The sequence below is a fragment of the Myotis nattereri genome, assembly GCF_964212035.1.
Source record: "Myotis nattereri genome assembly, chromosome: 21".
Taxonomy (NCBI): Eukaryota; Metazoa; Chordata; class Mammalia; order Chiroptera; family Vespertilionidae; genus Myotis; species Myotis nattereri.
Window position 1 is genome coordinate 1,403,823 of NC_138097.1, and position 21,399 is coordinate 1,425,221.

The 21,399-nt window shown below is 62.5% G+C and overlaps 1 protein-coding gene across 1 annotated transcript in view; it reads left to right on the forward strand.

Moving 5' to 3' along the window:
- Positions 1-21,399, forward strand: part of CEMIP (cell migration inducing hyaluronidase 1) — a 55,011-nt gene that overhangs the window by 10,824 nt on the left and 22,788 nt on the right. Inside the window, exons 8-17 of the mRNA XM_081114941.1 lie at positions 384-479; positions 1,388-1,509; positions 4,183-4,315; positions 5,671-5,862; positions 13,485-13,660; positions 15,023-15,232; positions 17,090-17,295; positions 17,829-17,898; positions 18,874-19,002; positions 20,351-20,436. Of these exons, the coding sequence (XP_080971067.1) occupies positions 384-479; positions 1,388-1,509; positions 4,183-4,315; positions 5,671-5,862; positions 13,485-13,660; positions 15,023-15,232; positions 17,090-17,295; positions 17,829-17,898; positions 18,874-19,002; positions 20,351-20,436 (1,420 nt within the window). The remainder of the gene's footprint in view (positions 1-383; positions 480-1,387; positions 1,510-4,182; positions 4,316-5,670; positions 5,863-13,484; positions 13,661-15,022; positions 15,233-17,089; positions 17,296-17,828; positions 17,899-18,873; positions 19,003-20,350; positions 20,437-21,399) is intronic.

Sequence of the window (21,399 nt, forward strand, 5' to 3'; positions counted from 1 at the left end):
GAGCTTTTTGTAAAATTTATTTTTGTTTAAATATATATATATATTTGTATTGATTTCAGAGAGGAAGGGAAGGGGAGAGAGAGAGATAGAAACATCCATGATGAGAGAGAATCACGGATCGGCTGCCTCCTGCACACCCCACATTGGGGATGGAGCCCACAAACCGGGCATGTGCCCTGACCAGGAATCGAAGCTGGAACCCTTCAGTCCACAGGCTGATGCTCTAGCCACTGAGCCACACCGGCCGGGCACGGGGCTCTGTGTTTCAAGAAGCGGCTCAGATCCCTGTGGAGGCTCCCTCTGCCTTAGACTCCCCCACCCCTCCAACCCCCGTCTCCCCAGACTTGGGGTCTACCTGTGGCTGAACATCTGCTCTCTGCCAGGTCACGGGGGCTCTGCCGCCGCCCGGGTGTTCAAACTGTTCCGGTCGGAGCACGGCGAGTACTTCAACGTGTCCGCCTCCAGCGAGTGGGTTCAAGGTGAGGCGCGGGGCCGCCGGGCAAGCCTGACGTTCGGACCGAAGGCCGGACGGACCGCGTTGGCACCATTGGGATTTTTCTTTTGCGCCAATGAGACCGCGTCCCTGTGTCAGGGGCACCTGAAGTGGCAACCGAAATCTGTCCTTTTTAAAAAAATGTATTTTTTTAATTGAAGTCAGAGAGGGAGAGAAACAACCATGAGGAGAGAGAATCACGGATCCGCTGCCTCCTGCACGCCCCGCACTGGGGATCGAGCCCGCAGCCCGGGCCTGTGCCCTTGACCGGGAATCGAACTCTGACCTCCTGGTTCACAGGTAGACGCTCAACCACGGAGCCACGCGGGCCGGGCCGAAATCTGCCTGTAATTCATCAGGCCCCGTGGCCAATAGCTCAGAGAGATGGCTTTTTTCTCCCGGAATCGGATCCCTTTTCCGGGCCAGGCCGGCCTGCTGGGTCCTGGCCCTGGGGGAGCCCACACCTGAGGGTGGGGTGCAGCCAGGCCCGATCCTTGGGTTATAGGTTCACGCACGGATTTCCTCTGCCTCCTTTTTGCAACCACGAGGACTATCTGTTGCTTTTATGAAGCAAGAGGCATTTTTTAAAAAATATTTTTTATTGATTTTTTGCAGAGAGGAAGGGAGAGGGATAGAGAGTTAAAACATCAACGAGAGAGAAACAGCGATCAGCTGCCTCCTGCACCCCCCCCCCCCGGGGATGTGCCCGCAACCAAGGTCCATGCCATTGACCGGAATCGAACCCAGGACCCTCCAGTCCGCAGGCCGATGCTCTAACCACTGAGAACACTGGTCAGGGCAGTAAGAGGCGTTTTTAATGACCAGCTGGCTGCCTCGGGGGCTTGGGCCTGGCCCCGCGGCCTCCCTGTCTAACCCGCTCTGCTTCCTGCACAGACGCCGAGTGGACGGAATGGTTTGACCACGTCGGAGCGGCCCCCGCCAAAGGCGGGGCGAAGATCTCCGACCTCCGGGCGGCCCACCCGGGCAAGATCTGCATCCGCCCGCTGGACATCCAGGTACCACGCTGCGCGGGCCCGGTCATTGGGGAGAGGGCAGGTTTCTGGGGCGCTGGCCACGTGCGGGGGGGGGGTGCCCGGGGCCCCCCTGGCTCCCAGGATAGAGCCTGCCACCCGGGCCTGTGCCCTGACGGGGAATCGAACCCCTGAGCCGCGCCAGCCGGGCAGCTCTGTCTACCTTCAGTGGGCAGTGGAGCTGGCGATATCACGGGGCGGCTGCAGAAGAGCGGGCCGGCCTCGGGGGGCCAGAGGTGCCAGGCGTGGCGGTCGGGCGACCTGGACCGTCCAGCCCCCTCCGATCCGCGTCCAGGCAAAGGCTGAGCGGGCGTCCCCCTGGCTCTCCCGCGCGGCCAGAGCCAGCGGCCATCTGCTGGGCTCAAGACACGATTTCCTAAAAAGCAGCCCCGTCGAAGGCCAACTGTCCTTCCCTCCTGTGGCTCCAGCCCCGGGGGCCTCGGTCCCGGTGCCAAGCAGGACAGCAGCTGGAGGCCAGCTGTGCCCGCCCCGATGACAGCCAGTCTCCCCACACCCCGCCGCCGGGGCGAGCCCCAGCTGGCCGGACAGCCCTCCCCGGAGCCCGCTCGCGGCCCCGTCCTCTCCCCGCCAGCCCCCGGCCACGGAGGCCTCGTCCCGTGCCAAGCCCCGGGCTGGGTGCTGGGGTCAGGGAGACGGGAGAAGCCTGGTCCTTGCCCCCCGGGCCCCCGGGCAGCGGGAGGAGGCAGCATGGACGAGGGCACCAGGTCGAGGCCCCAGGGCCGCAGTGTGAGGGCAGTGGCAGGCTCTGCTGGATCCCGATGGTGCTCAGGCCCCGGCCAGTGTTGCTCAGTGGGTAGAGCGCCGGTCCCGGGTTCGATTCCGGTTAAGGGCAGGATTTTGCTCAAGGGCAGGTACCTCGATTTCAGGTTCCCCGGCTCTCCCTGGTCAGGGCGTGTGCAGGAGGCAACCCATCAATGTGTGTCTCGCACATCGATGTTTCTCTCTGTCTCTCCCTCTCCCTTCCACTCTCTCTCTGTAAAAAAAAATGCAAAGCCCTAGCCGGTGTGGCTCAGTGGATAGAGCGTCGGCCTGCAGACTGAAGGGTCCTGGGTTCGATTCCCGGTCAGGGCACAGGCCCGGGTGGCGGGCTCCATCCCCAGTGGGGGGCGTACAGGAGGCGGCCGATCCATGATCCTCTCTCATCATGGATGTTTCTCTCTCTCTCTCCCTCTCCCTTCCTCTCCGACATCAATAAAAAATATTTTTAAAACAACAACAAAAAGCCAATGTTGTTCTGCCCCTTGCCAGCTGTGTGGCCCTGGGCGAGTGCTCTGCTCTGTGAGTCTCTGTTTCCTGGTCTGTGAGGCCAGCAGAGACCAGACAGGCCGTTCCGCCCTGAAGGTGGAAGGAGATTACAGACGTGAAGGCTCCGGGCTGCCAGGCGGGGCTCTCATGCTTCGCCGCCCGCCCGCTGGAATCCCCCGGCACGTTCCCAAGGTCTGGTGCCCGGGCCACACCCAGACCCAGTCAGAACCCAGACTCGAGGAGGGAGGGGCCTGGGTGTCATTGGATGTTATTATTTTTTAAAATATTATTTTGATTGATGTCAGAGAGGAAGGGAAAGGGAGAGAGAGAGAGAAGCACCCATGATGAGAGCAAATCATGGATCGGCCGCCTCCTGCACACCCCCCACTGGGGATCGAGCCCACAACCCGGGCATGTGCCCTGACCTGGAATCGAACCCAGGACCCTTAAGTCTGCAGGCCTAGGCTCTATCCACTGAACCACACCGGCTGGGGCCCAAAGATTTTTATTCAGTTCAGAGAGGAAGGGAGAGGGAGAGAGAGAGAGAAACATCCATGATGAGAGCGAATCATTGATCGGCTGCCTCCTGCACGCCCCCCACTGGGGATGGAGCCCGAAACCCGGGCATGTGCCCTTGACCGGGATTCGAACCTGGGACCCTTCAGCCCACTGAGCCACACCGGCCGGGGCCTGGGCACCGTTTCAAAGACAGTCCCCACGTGGTGTGTGATCATCAGCGCATTGAACGTGGTTTATATCCTCCTGCAGCCACGGTCCATGGTCCATGGTGCGGGGTTGGGGGGCGGGGGGGGGGCGGTCCAGCCGCAACCAGCCAGCTGGTGCCGAGACAGCACCTGCTCCTAGAGGAGTCTCCGGAGATGCTAAGGCTTAGCACAGTGATGGCGAACCTGTGACACGCGAACTCATTTTTTGGGTTGATTTTTCTTTGTTCAATGGCATTTAAATATATGAAATAAATATCAGAAATAGAAGTCTTTGTCTGACTATGGTGGCAAAGATCAAAACATTTCTATAGGTGACACGGCCCCAGAGTTAAGTTAGGGTTTTTCAAAATTCGGACACGCCGAGCTCAGAGGGTTCACCGTCACCGGCTCAGCATGGCCCCGGCGAGGGCCGGCGACCCCGGCCTGGGCCCGATCCCGTGGCCCCGGCGACCCCGGCCTGGGCCCGATCGGTGGGCCCGGGGCGGGGCGTGGGTCTCGGGAACCGGGCGGCCGCTGGAATGACAGCCCGGCCTGGCCGCAGGCTCCCTTCGGGGGCGGTTTGAGACGTGCGAGTGTGTGTTTAGGGCGTGAGTCATCTCCTTTCTTCTTTACAAAATAAAGGAGAGTCACGGCTGTGCCCTGCAATTTCCCTGCCCTCCCCACCCAGGCCACGGCGGCGGACGGAGCCAACCTCACCATCGAGGCCGTCTACAAGCGGGGCCAGGATTACAGGTTCGCCTGCTACGCCCAGGGCCACGCCTGCCCGCCCTACCGCGTGCGGTTCCTGTGCGGGAGGCCGGGTAAGCAGCCCTTCCGGGGACAGAGGCGGCGGGGCCTTGCACGTCTGGGTGGCTGGGTCCGCGACCTCCAAGCCTCTTGGGGACAGGGCTCCCCCAATGACACAGGAGGGAGGGGAGGGTGCTGGGAGCGGGCGGGAGGCGGCAGACCCTGCCCTGCCCACTGGTCTATCAGGGGAAGGGCCTGGTCCAAGAATATCAGGGGGCCGTGGACAGGGTGACCTTTCTGCAGCCCCCGACACCCCCTGCAGCCCCCCCAAACCCTTGCAGCCCCCGACACCCCCTGCAGCCCCCCACGACCCCCCCTGCATGGACACGCGGCCCCTGGCCTCTCTGGGTGCTGTCATTATTATTATTACTTTTTAAACACAGTATTCTTTTTTAAAATATTTTTATTGATTTCAGAGAGGAAGGGAGAGGGAGAGAGAGAAACATCCATGATGAGAGAGGATCATGGATCGGCCGCCTCTTGCACGCCCCCTACTTGGGATCGGGCTGTAACCCGGGCCTGTGCCCTGACAGGGAATCGAACCCGGGGCCCTTCAGTCCGCAGGCCAACGCTCTATCCACTGAGCCACACCGGCCGGGGCTGGGTGCTGTTTGTTGTTTTATTTTTATTTTTTTAAAATATATTTGTATTGATCTCCGAGAGGAAGGGAGAGGGAGAGAGAGAAACATCTATGATGAGAGAGAATCATGGGTCGGCTGCCCCCTGCATGCCCCCCACTGGGGATCGAGCCTGCAACCCGGGCCTGTGCCCTGACCGGGAATCGAACCCGGGGCCCTTCAGTCTGCAGGCCGACGCTCTACCTACTGAGCCACACCAGCCGGGGCCGGCTGCTGCTATTTTAAACCCAAGCCCGGAGGTGCCCATTACCAGGGGCTGGGAATGGCCGGTTGGTTCGCGGAGGCGCTGGGCCGCCTCCAGAAAGGCAGCGTCCGGGACGGAGGTCTGGGGCGGGGCGGGGGGCAGCGGGGGGCAGGGACGCTCACGGCCCCTGTAAATAATGACCGGGAGGAACTGGATTTGTGTTACGTCTCGAGTGAAGTGGGTGTGGGGAGGCGGCCTCACGGGACGAGGCCTCGGTGGAAAATTCCCCCGCCCGGAGCTGATGAATGGCTCTTTAATGGTGGGGGTGTTTGTTGACTCCCCAAAACCTGCACCAGGACGGGCAAGATATGAGCCAGGCGGTGTGGGGTTTGGCTAGGCAGCCCTGGCATTGCCTTGTGTAGGGAAGGGCAGGGAGGAGGCGGACAGGGCAAAGGGTGCCAGGGCCAGGACCCGCCTCTCACTCCCTCCCTCCTTCTCTCCCTCCTTCTCTCCCTCCCTCCCTCCCACCCGCCCGGGGTCCTTATAGTGAGGCCCAAGCTCACCGTCACCATCGACACCCACGTTAACAGCACGCTCCTGACGCTGGAGGCCGACGTGCGGTCGTGGAAGCCCGGGGACACCGTGGTGGTGGCCAGCACCGACTACTCCATGTACCAGGCCGAGGAGTTCCGGGTCCTCCCCTGCCGGGCCTGTGCCCCCAACCAGGTCCGAGTAGCAGGTAGGACTCGCCTCCGCCCCCTCCCAGGCCGGTGGGAGCTGGGAATGGTAGGCCAACCGCCGGCTAGAGCCACAGAGGGTCGAACTGTATCCGTCAGCGCGCCGTGTAACAAAAGGACCCGTCGCAATCTCACAGGCAGACCTTTTCTGATTTCTTACTCGTGCACCTGCAGGCTGTCTGGGGCGCAGCTTCTCCAAGCTGAGAGGTCGGTTCAGGCCAGGCCCCCATGGCTCTTCGTCTCCCCAGGACAGTCCTCTGGCGGGTGTGTGTGTGTGTGGGGGGGGGGGTGCTGGAGGTCCTCAGAGGGCGCATAGAGACGCAGGAGGACGCTGGGGGCCTGGGCGCCGGACTTGCAGCCTCTGCCCACATCCCATTGGCCAGAGCACATCACGTGGCCGCCACGCACAGGATGGGAGCCCTGCTTCTCCCACGGGGGAGTGGACATTTCTTAGGTGACCATGCGATCTGCCAGGGATGTTAAAATCTCTCCTTTCGATAGCTTTTGGCCCAAAAGTGGTTCTCAACCTTCCTGATGCTGTGGCCCTTTAATACAGTTCCTCATGCTGTGGGGACCTCCAACCATAAAGTTATTTTCGTGGCTACTTCATCGCTGTCATGTTGCTACTGTGATGAATCGTCATGTAAATATCTGATATGCAGGATGGATTTTCATTGTGACAAATGGAACACCATGAAAGCATCGTGATTGATCCCAAAAACAATCTGTAATTATAGATGCGTTTTCTGATGGTCTTAGGCGACCCCTGTGAAAGGGTCGCGACCCACAGGTTGAGAACCGCTGGTTTGGGGTTTTCTTCTCCTCCACCTTGACTTTGACGCCCGTCGTTTGTGGTGGGCGAGGCCACGGGATCCCAGATGGTTAGCGGCGAAGGGACCTCGGACGTCATCGCCGGGTTCATTATTCTCGGTGGCCAGAGCGATGCGCCCATTCGGGTGGCCTGGTTGTAAGCGACAGAGCTCAGAGGTCACGTTCAGGGCGGGCACTGGCAGGGCCGGCGGGAGGGGACAGGCCCTGCCCTCACAGCCCCTCTGAGACGGCCCCACATGGAGAGAGGGTCCCGTCCCAGGGACACTGGGGTGCATTGCCAGGAGCAGTAGAAATACCAGCTCCAGGCCTGGCCGGTGTGGCTCAGTGGATAGAGCGTCGATCTGCGGACTGAAGGGTCCCAGGTTTGATTCCGGTCAAGGGCACAGGCCTGGGTTGTGGGCTCGATCACCAGTGGGGGGCATGCAGGAGGCAGCCGGTCCATGATTCTCTCTCATCATGGATGTTTCTCTCTCTCTTTCCCTCTCCCTTCCTCTTTGAAATCAATAAAGAAATATATTTTAAAAAGAAAAAGAAAGAAATACCAGCTCCACCAGAGAAGCAGTAGGATTGGGGGCAGGAGACAGCTATGGCCTAAGAAAGCATATCAACTCAATTCAAAATACACTAGTTTGGAAATAAAAACACAGAAAGTTAAATTCGACCCAATTTTTTTAAAAAAATGTATTTTTGTTGATTTCAGAGAGGAAGAGAGAGGGAGAGAGAAACATCCATGATGAGAGAGAATCAATGATGAGAGAGAATCTCCTCCCTGCACACCCCGCCCCCACACTGGGGATCAAGCCTGCAACCCTGGCATGTGCCCTGGACCGGAATCGAACCCGGGACCCTTCGGTCTGCAGACCGACGCTCTATCCACTGAGCAACACCGGCCAGGGATCCGGCTGCTTCCCAAGGCCGGAGAGAGCGCTGGCTGCTCTGGGCCTGAGTGCAGGGAGGAGAGGGGGAGGGGGGGCGCTGGCTCCCTTGGGGCCCTCCAGCCGCCCTGGGTTTAGCGAGGCCGGTGACTGTGTCTGCAGCAGCCCACACCCAGCTGACCCCGCCCCGGAGGGTTAGCCCAGTGGTCGGCAAACTCATTAGTCAACAGAGCCCAATATCAACAGCACGACGACTGAAGTTTCCTTTGAGAGCCAAGTTTTTTAAACTTAAACTGTATAGGTAGGTACAGTTATTAACTTAATTAGGGTCCTCCTAAGGCTTAGGAAGGGCCACACTCAAGGGGCCAGAGAGCCGCATGTGGCTCGCAAGCCACAGTTTGCGGACCACGGGGATAGACTCAGAGGGGACGGTCCATTGGGCCCTGCTCACCAGCGCCTCCTGGTGGACGGCGTCAGGAACTCCCAGGCAGGGGTCTGTGTGTGTGAGTGTGCTTGTGTGCATGTGTGTGCATGTGTGTGCGAGCATGTATGTGTGTGTGACTGTGTGCATGTGTGTCCGTGCTTGCATGCATGTGCGTGTGTGATTGTGTGTGCATGTGAGTGTGTGTGTGAGTATGCACACATGTGTGCGTGTGTGTGCACGTGCGTGTGAGAGTGAGTGTGCATGCCCATGTGTGTGCACGTGAGTGTGTGTGCATGCACACATGTGTGTGAGGAAGTGTGTGTGCATGTGTGCGCATTGTGCGCATGTGTGTGAGTGTGTGTGCATGCGTGTGCATGCGTGTGAGTGTGTGTGTGTGTGTGTGTCCAGGGGACTCACATGCCTTCTCTTCAGCCCCAGCCCCCCTCTCTGGCTCTCCATCTCTCCCGGAAAGAGCGAGGACTCCACCTGCTCCCTTGTTTGGGGCAACTGCCCCCCATGCTCTCCCGGGGCTCCCCTCCCCCGGCTGCTGCAGAGCAGGGTGCACACAGCCCCCCTGGCCACAGCTCTCCGCCCCCTTCCAGTAAACAGGCATGTGGAGGCTTCTCTGATGGGAAACAGATGAGGGTAGCGAAACCATGAAAACGTGTGAATCATCCAAAAAGAAAACATTTCCTGGTCTCGCCAGCCGCAGGCTAATTCCCAACACCTCCTGACACGGCCATTAGAGCGCCTGGCGGCGTGCTGCCCGCGGGCACCCCGCCCTCCTGCTGGGACCGCCCTGCCCCCTCGCCCAGTGACACTCCTGTTGGGGAGGCCTGACATGCGTGCAGGATCCCGTGACACGCCCACACGCACACGCTCCGTCCGCGCCCTCTTCACGGGCAGCTACCACAGATGCGGAGACCGAGGCTCCGGGAAATCCAGGATCCAGACCAGGGGTCGGCAAATGGCGGCTCGCGAGCCACATGCGGCTCTTTGGCCCCTTGAGTGTGGCTCTTCCACAAAATACCGACGTCCGTGCATGGGCCACGAAGTTTCAATCGCACTGTCCTTGCACGCCCCCACGTGGCATTTTGTGGAAGAGCCACACTCAAGGGGCCAAAGAGCCGCATGTGGCTCGCGAGCCACCATTTGCCGACCCCTGGTCTAGACTAGTCCTTTCTAATGAGGTAGCCACCAGCCACATGTGGCTGTTTAGGTGTCATTCCAGCCCGGCTGGTGTGGGTCAGTGGTTGAGCATCTACCTATGAACCAGGAGGTCAGGGTTCGATTCCCAGTCAGGGCACAGGCCCAGGTTGCAGGCTCCATCCCCAGTGGGGGGCGTGCAGGAGGCAGCCGGTCCATGATTCTCTCTCATCATGTCTCTCTCTCTCTTTCTCTCTCTCTCTCTCTCTCTTTCCCTTTCTCTGAAATCAGTAAAAACATATCTCTCTATATAAAAGGCTAATATGTAAAATGTCCCCTCCTGGACATTTGACCAGAAGTTTGATCACTCGCTATGACGTGCGCTGACCACCAGGGGGCGGTGCGGAATGAAGGAAGGCCCCGCCGGCAGCCAGAAGGCCCTGATGGGCCCTGCTCGCCAGCCAGGCTTAGAGACCCTACCAGTGCACGAATTTCGTGCACCGGGCCTCTAGTTTTAAATAAATAAATAGAGCCCTAGCCAGTTTGGCTCAGTGGATAGAGCATCGGCCTGCAGACTGAAGGGTCCTGGGTTCGATTCCGGCCAAGGGCACATGCCCATATTGAGGTCTCGATTCACAGTAGGGGGCGTGCAGGAGGCAGCCAATCCATGATTCTCATCATGGATGTTTCTCTCTCTCTCTCTCCCTCTCCCTTCCTCTCTGAAATGAATAAATAAATAAAGAGAATGATAACTTTATAAAAAATATGAATAACTAACTAAATAATTATTCCAACTACAGTTAGAAAGTCCGTTTCTCGGACATAGGAGCCGGGTTTCCCGTGTCCGTGGCTGCATGTGGCGAGAGGCCATGCAGTGTTAGTTCAGGCAGAGCGCGGCCGTCACCCCGAAGGTGTGGGGGTGCCGGAGTCAGCCTCGCATGCCTCCCTAGTGGGCGAAGGATGGGCAGGATTCCAACCCAGAGCCGCCCGGCCGGCCCCAGGCTGCGCGGCTGACGCCATCCTCCCCACTGAAGGTCCCGACCCCGCATCTCCCCTCACAGCCGAAGCCGGCTGGGCTGCGGGAGGAACCCGGGGCTCTGGGGCTTAGCGCTGCTTCCCCGGGACCTGCCCCGAGCCCCTTGGGCTGGTCCTCGGGGGTCCGGAGGGCAGGCCCTGGCCCGTCCCGCACACTCGCTGGTCCCGCTGGGCCTGAGCCTCGCTTGGCACCTGTGTCTGTCTCCCCTGCTCCTCCCCCATGACGGCCCTTGATGCGTATTCTTCTCTGGACCCCAGAGTGGCCAGCACCGTGCCCGCCCCGGGGAGACGGCCGGGGGGCGAAGCCAGGGCCGCAGCAGCCTGGCCGCTGGGGGGGGGGGGGGGAGGTCAGGGTTTGAGTCCCTCAGCTCCCCAGCCACCCCCACCCCGTGCCCGCGCTCACGGCCCTCCTGGAGGGTTGGGGACGAACACGCCCGTCTGCTGTCCCTGCTCCCTCAGCCTCAGCGCTGCGAGGAGGGAGGGAGGTGGAGGCCGGGAAACGGACGGGCGCTCAGCTTCCCGGGGTGCGGCCTGGGAAGGCAGCGGCGGACAGATGACGGGCCTCAGGGCTCCGTGCGGGTCTGATAGGGGCTCCCGCGGGGGGGGGGGGGGCGGGGCGGGGGTGGCAGAGTCACGCTGACAGCTCTGTCTCCCTGCCCGCCCCCCCCCCCGGGGGTCTGACCTCTCAGTCCCCACCCACCGGCCGGCCGGCTGGTCTCCCGGGAACAAGCCACAGCCGACAGGAGGCCATGACAGGTGCGAGGCTGGCGGTGCCGGCCTGGGCTCCAGCCCTTTTTAAAAATATGTTTTGATTGATGTCAGAGAGGAAGGGAGAGAGAGAGAGAGAGAGAGACAGTGATGATGAGAGAGCATCATGGACCGGCCCCCTCCTGCACGCCCCCCACTGGGGATCAAGCCCACAACCCGGGCCTGTGCCCTTGACCCGGAATCGAACCCTGACCTCCTAGTTCCTAGGTCGATGCCCAACCACTGAGCCCCACCGGCCGGGCCCAGCTTTTGGTGACAAGAACTCCGCAGGCAGGCCGAGCGCCGGCCCCCAAGGCGTCCCCCGTGCTAGTCCTGGGGGCCTGTGCGTGGGGCCGGCCCAGGCAGAAGGGACTCTGCAGGTGAGACGGTGTTAGGGCTGGGGGGTGGGGAGGGGTGGGGACACGGTCCGGGTGGGATCGCGGAGGCCCTCATTGCGGGACACGGGGGTCAGGGTCACGGGAGGAGGTGAGGAGGCGGCAGAGCAGACTGGAGCGATGGGGGTTGCAGGTGGAGGAGGCGCCACCTGCCAAGGGGCACAGGGGCCATAGAAGCCGAAAGGGACAGACCCCGCCCCCCAGGCCCCCTCGCCCGCCCCCCCTCCGGGCCCAGCCCTGCCGGCCGCGCCTGCTGGCCCCTGTGGCTGGTTTGGCCGTCTGACCCCCAGGCCCCTGAAGGCCCCGTGTGGTCATCTGGGCGGCAGCCCCGGGAGCTGGCACGGACTCCCCGGGGGGATTTCTGGGCTTGGCCGCGAGCCGGGGTCCTCGCTTTGAACTTGGGGGCTTCGGAGAAGCAGCGCCTCCCCGTCTGCAGATGCCAGGGCGGCAGCACCCCCAGATCCCGCAGGCCCAGCCCCGGCGGCCCCGGGCAGGCAGGGGGGAGGGGCCGGCCGCTCAGGGCTCCCTGAGGCCACGACCTTGCATGTGGTCTGCGTCCGGGGCCGAAGGAGGCATGTGCTCTGATGCTCACTCCAGGGTGCCCCTCCCTCCTCCCCTCTTCCTCTCCCCCTCCCCCCCATGAGCACCAGGAGGCGGCTGTGATGCGGTCCAGGCTGCGAGGCCACAGGACAGGTGGCTGCTCCCTGAAACGCCGCCCGACCGGGAGGCGGAGGGCCCGCGGCCAGGTCAGCAGCCCCGCCTGGAGCGGCCTAGAGGCAGGCTAGGCCCTGGCCAGTGTGGCCCAGTGGTTAGAGCGTCGCCTCCTCCCGGGCCCCGGGCCCCAGACGGGGTTCCTGCAGGAGGCAACCCATCGATGTGTCTCTCTGTCCCTCCCTCTCCCTTCCACTCTCCCTAAAAATCAATGGGAGCCCTGGCTGGTGTTGCTCAGTGGGTAGCGCGTCGGCCTCCGGGTTCGATTCCTGGGTTCGATTCCCGGTCAAGGGCACAGGCCCGGGTTGTGGGCTGGATCCCCAGTAGGGGGCATGCAGGGGGCAGCTGATCCATGATTCTCTCTCATCATGGATGTTTCTCTCTTCCTCCCTCTTCCTTCCTCTCTGAAATCAATAAACATCTATTTTTTAAAAAAAATCAATGGGGAACTATCGTCAGGGAGGATTAACAACAACAACAACAAAATTAGAAGCAGGCTGGGGCCTCCGTTCCAGAAAAGCACTCAGGGCCGTGGTGCAGGCAGGATTCGGGCTGACAATCAAATGCAGCTGCAACATTTCAAGCTCTTGTCTCCCCCTCCCCCCGGTTTGGGGGGGAGGGGTGGGGCTGGGGCCAGTGGTACAGGCTCAGGGCATCCTCCCCTCCCCGGCCAGGAGGAGGGAGGGGGAGAGAGAGGGAGAGGGAGGGTGTGATGCGGCCAGCACGGGGCTGGTGAACCCTGCGCTGTCCAGCGGGACCCTGGAGGCACCCGGAGCCAGCCACCGGCCACCGTGCTGGGCACAGAAGCTTCGTGGCTACAGACGCAGAGGCTGAAGCCAGTTGGGCACAGACGGGCTCGCTTTCACGAATACAGGCTGTGGCGGGGGCCTCACAGCCGGGGGGGTGGGGGGGTGCGCGTCATGTCTGTGAGAATCCCAGCCGCATGGAGGTTGGGGCGTGAGCTCAGGGGGCCATCAGAGCCCAGGTTTCCTATCTCCATGGTGTGCCATGTCCAGGGCCCACTCCTCACCCGCCCGAGGGAGGGGGGGCCTGGATCACCCCCACACGTCCACATTCCGGGCCGGGAGCAGGGCCCCCGAGGGGGCCCCCATCGCTCTGCCCGCCCTGTGCCCACAGCAGCTGCAGGGCGCCGGGCACCTGTCTCTCCCGCGAAGCCCTGTGTCCGCCTGACACCCTGGGGATTTCAGTCCTGAAAAGCGGAAGAGGGGTGGACCCTGGGGACAAACAGCCGTGCCGGCCCCGGCCCCAGGTCTGAGCATGTGTGGCCACTCAGAGGCAGCCTCCCCTCCCTGGGCTTCCTGCCGTGCAAAGGGCCTGGGGCCGCCACGCAGGCTGTGGAGGGAGCCCCGCGCAGGAGGGTCAGGCAGCCGGCAGGGCCCAGAGCCCCTGAGCACACGCAGCCCCTCTGATGTCCCCCCTGTCCCCTGTGTCTGCCCCAGGGAAGCCCATGTACCTGCACATCGGGGAGGAGGTCGACGGTGTGGACATGCGGGCCGAGGTCGGGCTGCTGAGCCGCAACCTGGTGATCGCGGGGGAGATGGAGGCCGGGTGCTACCCCTACACCAGCCACATCTGCAGCTTCTTCGACTTCGACACCTTCGGGGGCCACATCAAGGTAGTGGCCTGCCCCGTGCGGCCAGAGCCCCACCCAACCCCACCTGAGACTTCCCAGGGCGCCAGGCTACGTGTGGGAGGGGTGGAGGGGGCGCAGGGGCAGGAGAGGGGCCGAGGCAGGAGAACCTTCTGGAGGGTGGAGAAGTCTTATGTGTTAACCGCTGGCGTGCTGTCCCACCCATCGAGACTTGGAAACAGGAGAGACGGGGCACAAACTGGGGACAGATCCCTACGCCCCTCCCACCAGTCCCGCCAGACACACCAGCCACACCAATCCACCAGTCCCACCAGCCTCACCAGTCCCACCAGCCACACCAGCCTCACCAATCCAACCAGTCACACCAGTCCCACCAGCCACACCAGCCACACCAGCCTCACCAATCCAACTGGCCACACCAGCCACACCAGCCACACCAGCCTCACCAATCCAACCAGTCACACCAGTCCCACCAGCCACACCAGTCCCACCAGCCACACCAATCACACCAGTCCCACCAATCACACCAGTCACACCAGCCACACCAGTCCCGCCAGCCACACCAGCCACACCAGTCCCACCAGTCCCACCAGCCACACCAGCCACACCAGTCCCACCAGCCACACCAGTCCCATCAGCCACACCAGCCACGCCAGTCCCATCAGCCACACCAGTCCCACCAATCACACCAGCCACACCAGCCACACCAGCCACACCAATCACACCAATCACACCAGTCCCGCCAGTCCCACCAGCCACACCAGCCCCACCAGTCCCACCAGCCACACCAGCCCCACCAGCCCCACCAGTCCCACCAGCCACACCAGCCACACCAATCACACCAGCCACACCAGTCCCACCAGCCACACCAATCACACCAGTCCCACCAATCACACCAGTCACACCAGCCACACCAGTCCCGCCAGCCACACCAGCCACACCAGTCCCACCAGTCCCACCAGCCACACCAGCCACACCAGTCCCACCAGCCACACCAGTCCCACCAGCCACACCAGTCACATCAGCCACACCAGCCACGCCAGTCCCATCAGCCACACCAGTCCCACCAATCACACCAGCCACACCAGCCACACCAATCACACCAATCACACCAGTCCCGCCAGTCCCACCAGCCACACCAGCCCCACCAGTCCCACCAGCCACACCAGTCCCACCAGTCCCACCAGCCCCACCAGCCACACCAATCACACCAGCCACACCAGTCCCATCAGCCACACCAGTCCCACCAGCCACACCAGCCACACCAGTCCCACCAGCCACACCAGCCCCACCAGCCCCACCAGTCCCACCAGGGTGCCAGGGAGTGACTCCCGCCTCCTCTGACTCCCATCTCTCCCCCGACTCCGACTCCGTCCCTCCTCCCAGTTCGCCCTGGGTTTCAAGGCTGCGCACCTGGAGGGCGTGGAGCTGCGGCACATGGGGCAGCAGCTGGTGGGCCAGTACCCCATCCACTTCCACCTGGCGGGCGACCTGGATGAGCGCGGCGGCTACGACCCGCCCACCTACGTGCGGGACCTGTCCATCCACCACACCTTCTCGCGCTGTGTCACCGTCCACGGCTCCAACGGCTTGCTGGTGAGCGCTCCCCCTCCTCCCTCCTCCCTCCTCCCTCCTCCCAGGAAGAACGGACCTCGCGGGCCCTCCCTACCGCCACGCAGCCGCCAGCTCTCGGGTCACCAAGTCCAGGGCCTCGGGGAGGAACCACCCTCCCTCCCCTTGGGCGCAGTGACCTCCAATGACAGCAGCTGCCAGCCAAAGAGAAGGAGAAAATGGGCTGACTGCTTGCTGAAGGCACCAAGACGCAGGGGTGGTGGTCACGGGGTACGGGGGGCGGGGGGGCTGTGGCGTCGGCCCGGCCACCGAGCCCTTTGCTGCCCGCAGACCAAGTGTCTGTCAGAGCAAAGTCTGCTGGGAGACGTGTGGTCATTAGCTCGTTGGCCTGAGGGTCAGAGGCCTATCTTGATTTGCACAGATAGTTCTTTTTTAAAATATATATACATATTTTTATTGATTTCAGACAGGAAAGGAGAGGGAGATGGATAGAAACATTAGTGATGAGAGAGAATCAGGGATCATCTGCCTCCTGCACGCCCCCCACTGGGGATCCAGCCCGCAACCCGGGCCTGTGCCCTGATCGGGAATCGAACCATGACCTCCTGGTTCCTAGGTTGATGCTCAGCCACTGGGCCACGCCAGCCGGGCCCAACTTATCCTATAGAATAAAAGGCTAATATGCAGATCGATTGAACGGCGGAACGACCGGTCGCTATGACACGCACTGACCACCAGGGGGCAGGTGCTCAATGCAGGAGCAGCCCCCTGGTGGTCAGTGCACTCCCACAGGGGGAGTGCCGCTCAGCCATAAGCCGGGCTCACAGCTGGTGAGCGCAGAAGTGGTGGTGGGAGCCTCTCCAACTGCCGGCTTAAATGGGGAGCGGGCCTAAGCCATCAGTCGGACATCCCCTGAGGGCTCCTGGACTTCGAGAGGGCGGATGCTGGGCTGAGGGACCGCCCCCCACCCAGTGTATGAATTTCGTGCACCGGGCCTCTAGTATTTTCTGTAAACGTGTCCAACTGGACGATACAGAATGGCACCTCCAGCTTGTGTTTGCTTCAGCCCGCACGATGTTTAGAGAAACATCTGATTGTTTATTCTCTAAACCGATCATTGTACGCTGCCCCGCACCCCCTGCTCACGGACCGAACTCACGCCCCCTGTGAACTTTACGATCAGATGTCCCAGGTGCCATTCGGGCCCCAGATGTGTTTCCTTTGGCCTGAACGGTGTTTAAAGCAACATTCAAATCCGCTCCCACAGTTTAAGCACCGAGAGATTTCACGTCAGAGCCGGGGTTCCGGCTTCTCTGGGAACGTCGGCCAAGCCGACGGCACCAGACCCGCCTTGCTGCCTGGCCGAGAGTCCCGGCTGCCCCGCTGGGCCGGCCTGCGTTCCACGGGGGTCCCGAGCCCACCGCCTCCTCGTGTGTCTCAGGCGATGCCTGGCCGGTGCCACCCGTGCATTTGTGTTTGTGACACTTGCTTTTTTTAAACTATATTTTGATTTCAGAGAGGAAGGGAGAGGGAGAGAAACATCCATGATGAGAGAGAATCATGGATCGGCTGCCTCCTGCACGCCCCACACTGGGGATGTGCCCGCAACCAAGGTATATGCCCTAAACCGGAATCACACCTGGGACCCTTCAGTCCACAGGCCGAGGCTCTATCCACTGAGCCACACCGGTCAGGGCCACACCTGCTTCTCATGCTTTATCCCTCTTCCCACCCCTTGGGACCTCGGCCGGAACAACTCCAGCTGGAAGGGACCTGTCCGGCCCTCCCCAGGCCCCTCAGGCCCAACCCCAGTGTCCGGTCCTCCTCCGACCGCCTCCCACCCCCGTGCTCCCCGCGGTGACAGGCCCCCTCGCCCCGCAGGTCAAGGACGTGGTGGGCTACGACTCGCTGGGCCACTGCTTCTTCACGGAGGACGGGCCGGAGGAGCGCAACACCTTCGACCACTGCCTGGGCCTCCTCGTCAAGGCGGGGACGCTCCTGCCCTCCGACCGGGACAGCAGGATGTGCAAGGCCATCACGGAGGACGCCTTCCCGGGCTACATCCCCAAGCCCAGGCAGGACTGCAAGTACGCGCCCCCCGCGCCCGTGCCGGCGCCCACACCCGGCTGCTGAGCCCCCGGGCACTGCCCCGAGCCCCCTGCCGCTCCGAGAGGGGGCGTGGTCCCTTCCCAGGTGCCCCTGTCACCCATCGTGTCCCCGGAGAAGCACGGTTCTCGCCCTCGGGCTTTCCTGCCGTCACATAACTCTCTCCGGGGCGCGGCTGCCCCCTGGCTCCCAGGTGGGCTACGCCGATGGCATGTGGACGGGCCGCTCCCTGAGACATGGCCACCGTCCTGCCTCCAGTTTCTTTCCCACCATCTCGGGCTCCACCCACACGCGGGCCCGTCCACCCACAAAGAGCCGGGCCCGTGTCAAGTCCTGATCTCGTTAAGGCTCCGTGCACCCCGCTCCCCCGAGAACAGTGGGTTTCAGATCAACAAACCCAGGGTTTCCCGGCCTCTAAGGGGCTCCTGGGAGCAGCGTCCGCGAGGCAAGCCTGCAGGGCCCCGCGCAGTGTGGGGCTGGGGCCGTGTCTGACCTGCCCCTCCCCTCCCCACAGCGGCGTGTCCACCTTCTGGATGGCCAATCCCAACAACAACCTGGTGAACTGCAGTGCCGCGGGGTCCGAGGTGAGCGGGGAGGTCTCTTCTTGGGAGGAAATTAGGGGTGCGGTGGGGGGCCTGGGGGGGGGCCCAGCCAGGCCTGAGGGGTTCCCTGGTCTTCAGCGATGGCTGGGCCTGCGTCCCCTGGTGATCGTAGCCAATGAGAACACAGCGCTTTATGCGAGACTAGAGGCCCAGTGCACAAACTCGTGCACGGGGGAGGGGGGTCCCTCAGCCTGGCTGGCAATTGGGGGGGTGGGGGTGGGAGGGGGACTGTGGAGGTTGGCCGACCATAGAAGATTAGCTAGGGGTGCACACTGACCACCAAGGGGAAGCTCCTGCATTGAGCATCTGCCCCCTGGTGGTCAGTGCACGTCATGGCTACCGGCCGGTCGTCTGGTTGTCATGGTGGCTTAGGCTTTTATATATATAGATAGCTCATGTGAGACTGAAATCGCTGTCGCTTAGACCAGTGCCTGGCACGCCAGTGTTCTCAAAGCTAAATAATTCCGTTCTCGCATTGGCCCTGTGAGGTCAGGGCTGGGTGGGCAAGGAGACAGGCAGGGGGAGCTGACGTGTCCAGGGCACCACGGGGTACCAACAGGGCCTCGCTCCCATCCACCCCTCCCTGCCGCTCACCCCAAGGAACCCTGAGTGGGACATTGCGGGCCCTGAGCCCTGGGCCCGGCCTCCATATCTGTAGAAAGAGAGAGAGAAGCCGAGGACACCGCAAGCCCCCCTCCCCCATTACCTGCCAGGGATGATGGCGCTGACACCCAGCTGCGTGGAGTCTGGCCAATAGAGTCAGACCCAGTGAAGGGTTTTAACAGACGGGGCGGGCCCCACAAAGTGTATTTGCCTCAAGCTTTTCACTGTTTCCTGAGGTGTGTTTTGGGGGTGGGTGGTGGGCCCGTTGGAGGAGGCGGGGTTGGGGGCCATTCGGTCGCCTGGCCAGAAGCCGCCTGGAGCTGAGTCCCGTGTCTTCCCATCCCTCCCCCACAGGAGACCGGGTTCTGGTTCATTTTCCACCATGTGCCGACCGGCCCCTCGGTGGGCATGTACTCCCCGGGCTACTCGGAGCACATCCCCCTGGGAAAGTTCCAGAACAACCGGGCACATTCCAACTACCGGGTGAGTGTCCCCCAGACCACCCGCCCCCTTACCCCTGTCAGGGAAGCCCCGAGACTGGAGCTGTGGACGCAGGCATGGGGCCATCCATCCATCCATCCACCCATCCATCCACCCATCCACCCATCCACCCATCCACCCATCCACCCATCCACCCACCCATCCATCCATCCATCCATCCATCCATCCATCCATCCATCCATCCACCCGTCCACCCGTCCACCCGTCCACCCATCTATCCATCCACCCATCCATCCATCCACCCATCCACCCACCCACCCATCCATCCATCCATCCGTCTGTCCGTCCGTCCGTCCATCCATCCATCCACCCATCCACCCATCCATCCATCCATCCACCCATCCATCCACCCATCCATCCACCCATCCACCCACCCATCCACCATCCATCCATCCACCCATCCATCCACCCATCCACCCACCCATCCACCGATACATCCACCCATCCATCCACCCACCCACCACATGGGAAGACCTGGGTGTCAGGCTGGCCCTCGGGCCCAGTCCCTGATGGTATAGGTCAGGAAACCGTGGTCACCAGAGGAGAGTGGACACGTTCAGGGTCAAAAACAAAACAAGGGCCGACGAGGGACTAGACCCAACAGGAGAGAGAGATGCTCAGCATGACCTGCGCTTACAACAAGGGGGTGGCCTGTGAGGAGGGCTGGGCGGCTGGGCAGAGAGAGGACCCCGGGCGGGGCCACGTCCCAGAAGCTAAGAAAGAAGCGAGCTTCCCGGGCCGAGGACAGGGGCCAGGAGGGCCATGGTGTCACCGACAGAGAACAGCACGGGCCTCGGGGGACGATCTGAGGCTGTCGGGGCCCCAGGGAGCTGTCCCCATCGGGAACGGGCCATCAGCGCTGGGGTGGGGGTGGGGACAATGCATCGGCTGCTTGTCAGACCCCCGAGGGCCTTCCCAGGAGGGGGGGGGGTGAGCCTTGGTGGACCTGGATGTGCGGAGAGGTTGGGACAGGTGAGGCTATGGGGGGAGGTGGTTTGCCGCCGGAAGTCAGCCAGGGTCACGGGCACGTGTGGAGGGACGGCCTGGAGGACTTAGCAGGCGGGAACTCGGCCGCGTGGCCTTGGACCAGGTCCTGAACCCCTGTGTCCTCAGCGTTCTCCGCTGTGCCTCCCAGAGTGTTTCAGACCCGACTGAGCAACGCAGTGTCACCCCCCGCCCAGCAGGCCCCCTGCTCTCACTAGTGCATCCTGGGAGCAGAGCTGGATTGCGGGAGCGTGCGAGGCGGCGCGGTGAGGCTGGGCGTGAGGAGATGCCTGGCCTGCAGGGCAAGCCTGCGTGCCCCTGAATGTCTACGCCCCCCACCCCGCAGGCTGGCATGATCATCGACAACGGCGTCAAGACCACAGAAGCCTCCGCCAAAGACAAGCGGCCCTTCCTCTCAATCATCTCGGCCAGGTAATCAGCCCTCGGGACCCTTGGGTCAGCGCCTTTCCACCCACCCACCCATCCACCCATCCACCCACCCACCCATCCACCCACCCACCCATCCACCCATCCACCCACCCACCCATCCACCCACCCATCCATCCGCCCACCCACCCATCCACCCACCCACCCACCCATCCACCCATCCACCCACCCACCCATCCACCCACCCACCCATCCACCCATCCATCCACCCACCCATCCACCCACCCATCCATCCACCCACCCACCCATCCACCCACCCATCCACCCACCCACCCATCCACCCACCCATCCACCCATCCACCCATCCACCCACCCATCCACCCATCCACCCACCCATCCACCCATCCACCCATCCACCCATCCACCCACCCATCCACCCATCCACCCACCCATCCACCCATCCACCCACCCATCCACCCATCCACCCATCCACCCACCCACCCATCCATCCACCCATCCACCCACCCATCCACCCATCCACCCACCCACCCACCCATCCACCCATCCACCCACCCATCCACCCATCCACCCACCCACCCACCCATCCACCCATCCACCCATCCACCCACCCATCCACCCATCCACCCACCCATCCACCCATCCACCCACCCATCCACCCATCCACCCATCCACCCACCCACCCATCCATCCACCCATCCACCCACCCATCCACCCATCCACCCATCCATCCATCCACCCATCCACCCACCCATCCACCCATCCACCCATCCACCCACCCACCCACCCATCCACCCATCCACCCATCCACCCACCCATCCACCCATCCACCCATCCACCCACCCATCCATCCACCCATCCACCCATCCACCCATCCACCCATCCACCCATCCACCCACCCATCCACCCATCCACCCATCCACCCACCCATCCACCCATCCACCCACCCACCCACCCATCCACCCATCCACCCACCCATCCACCCATCCA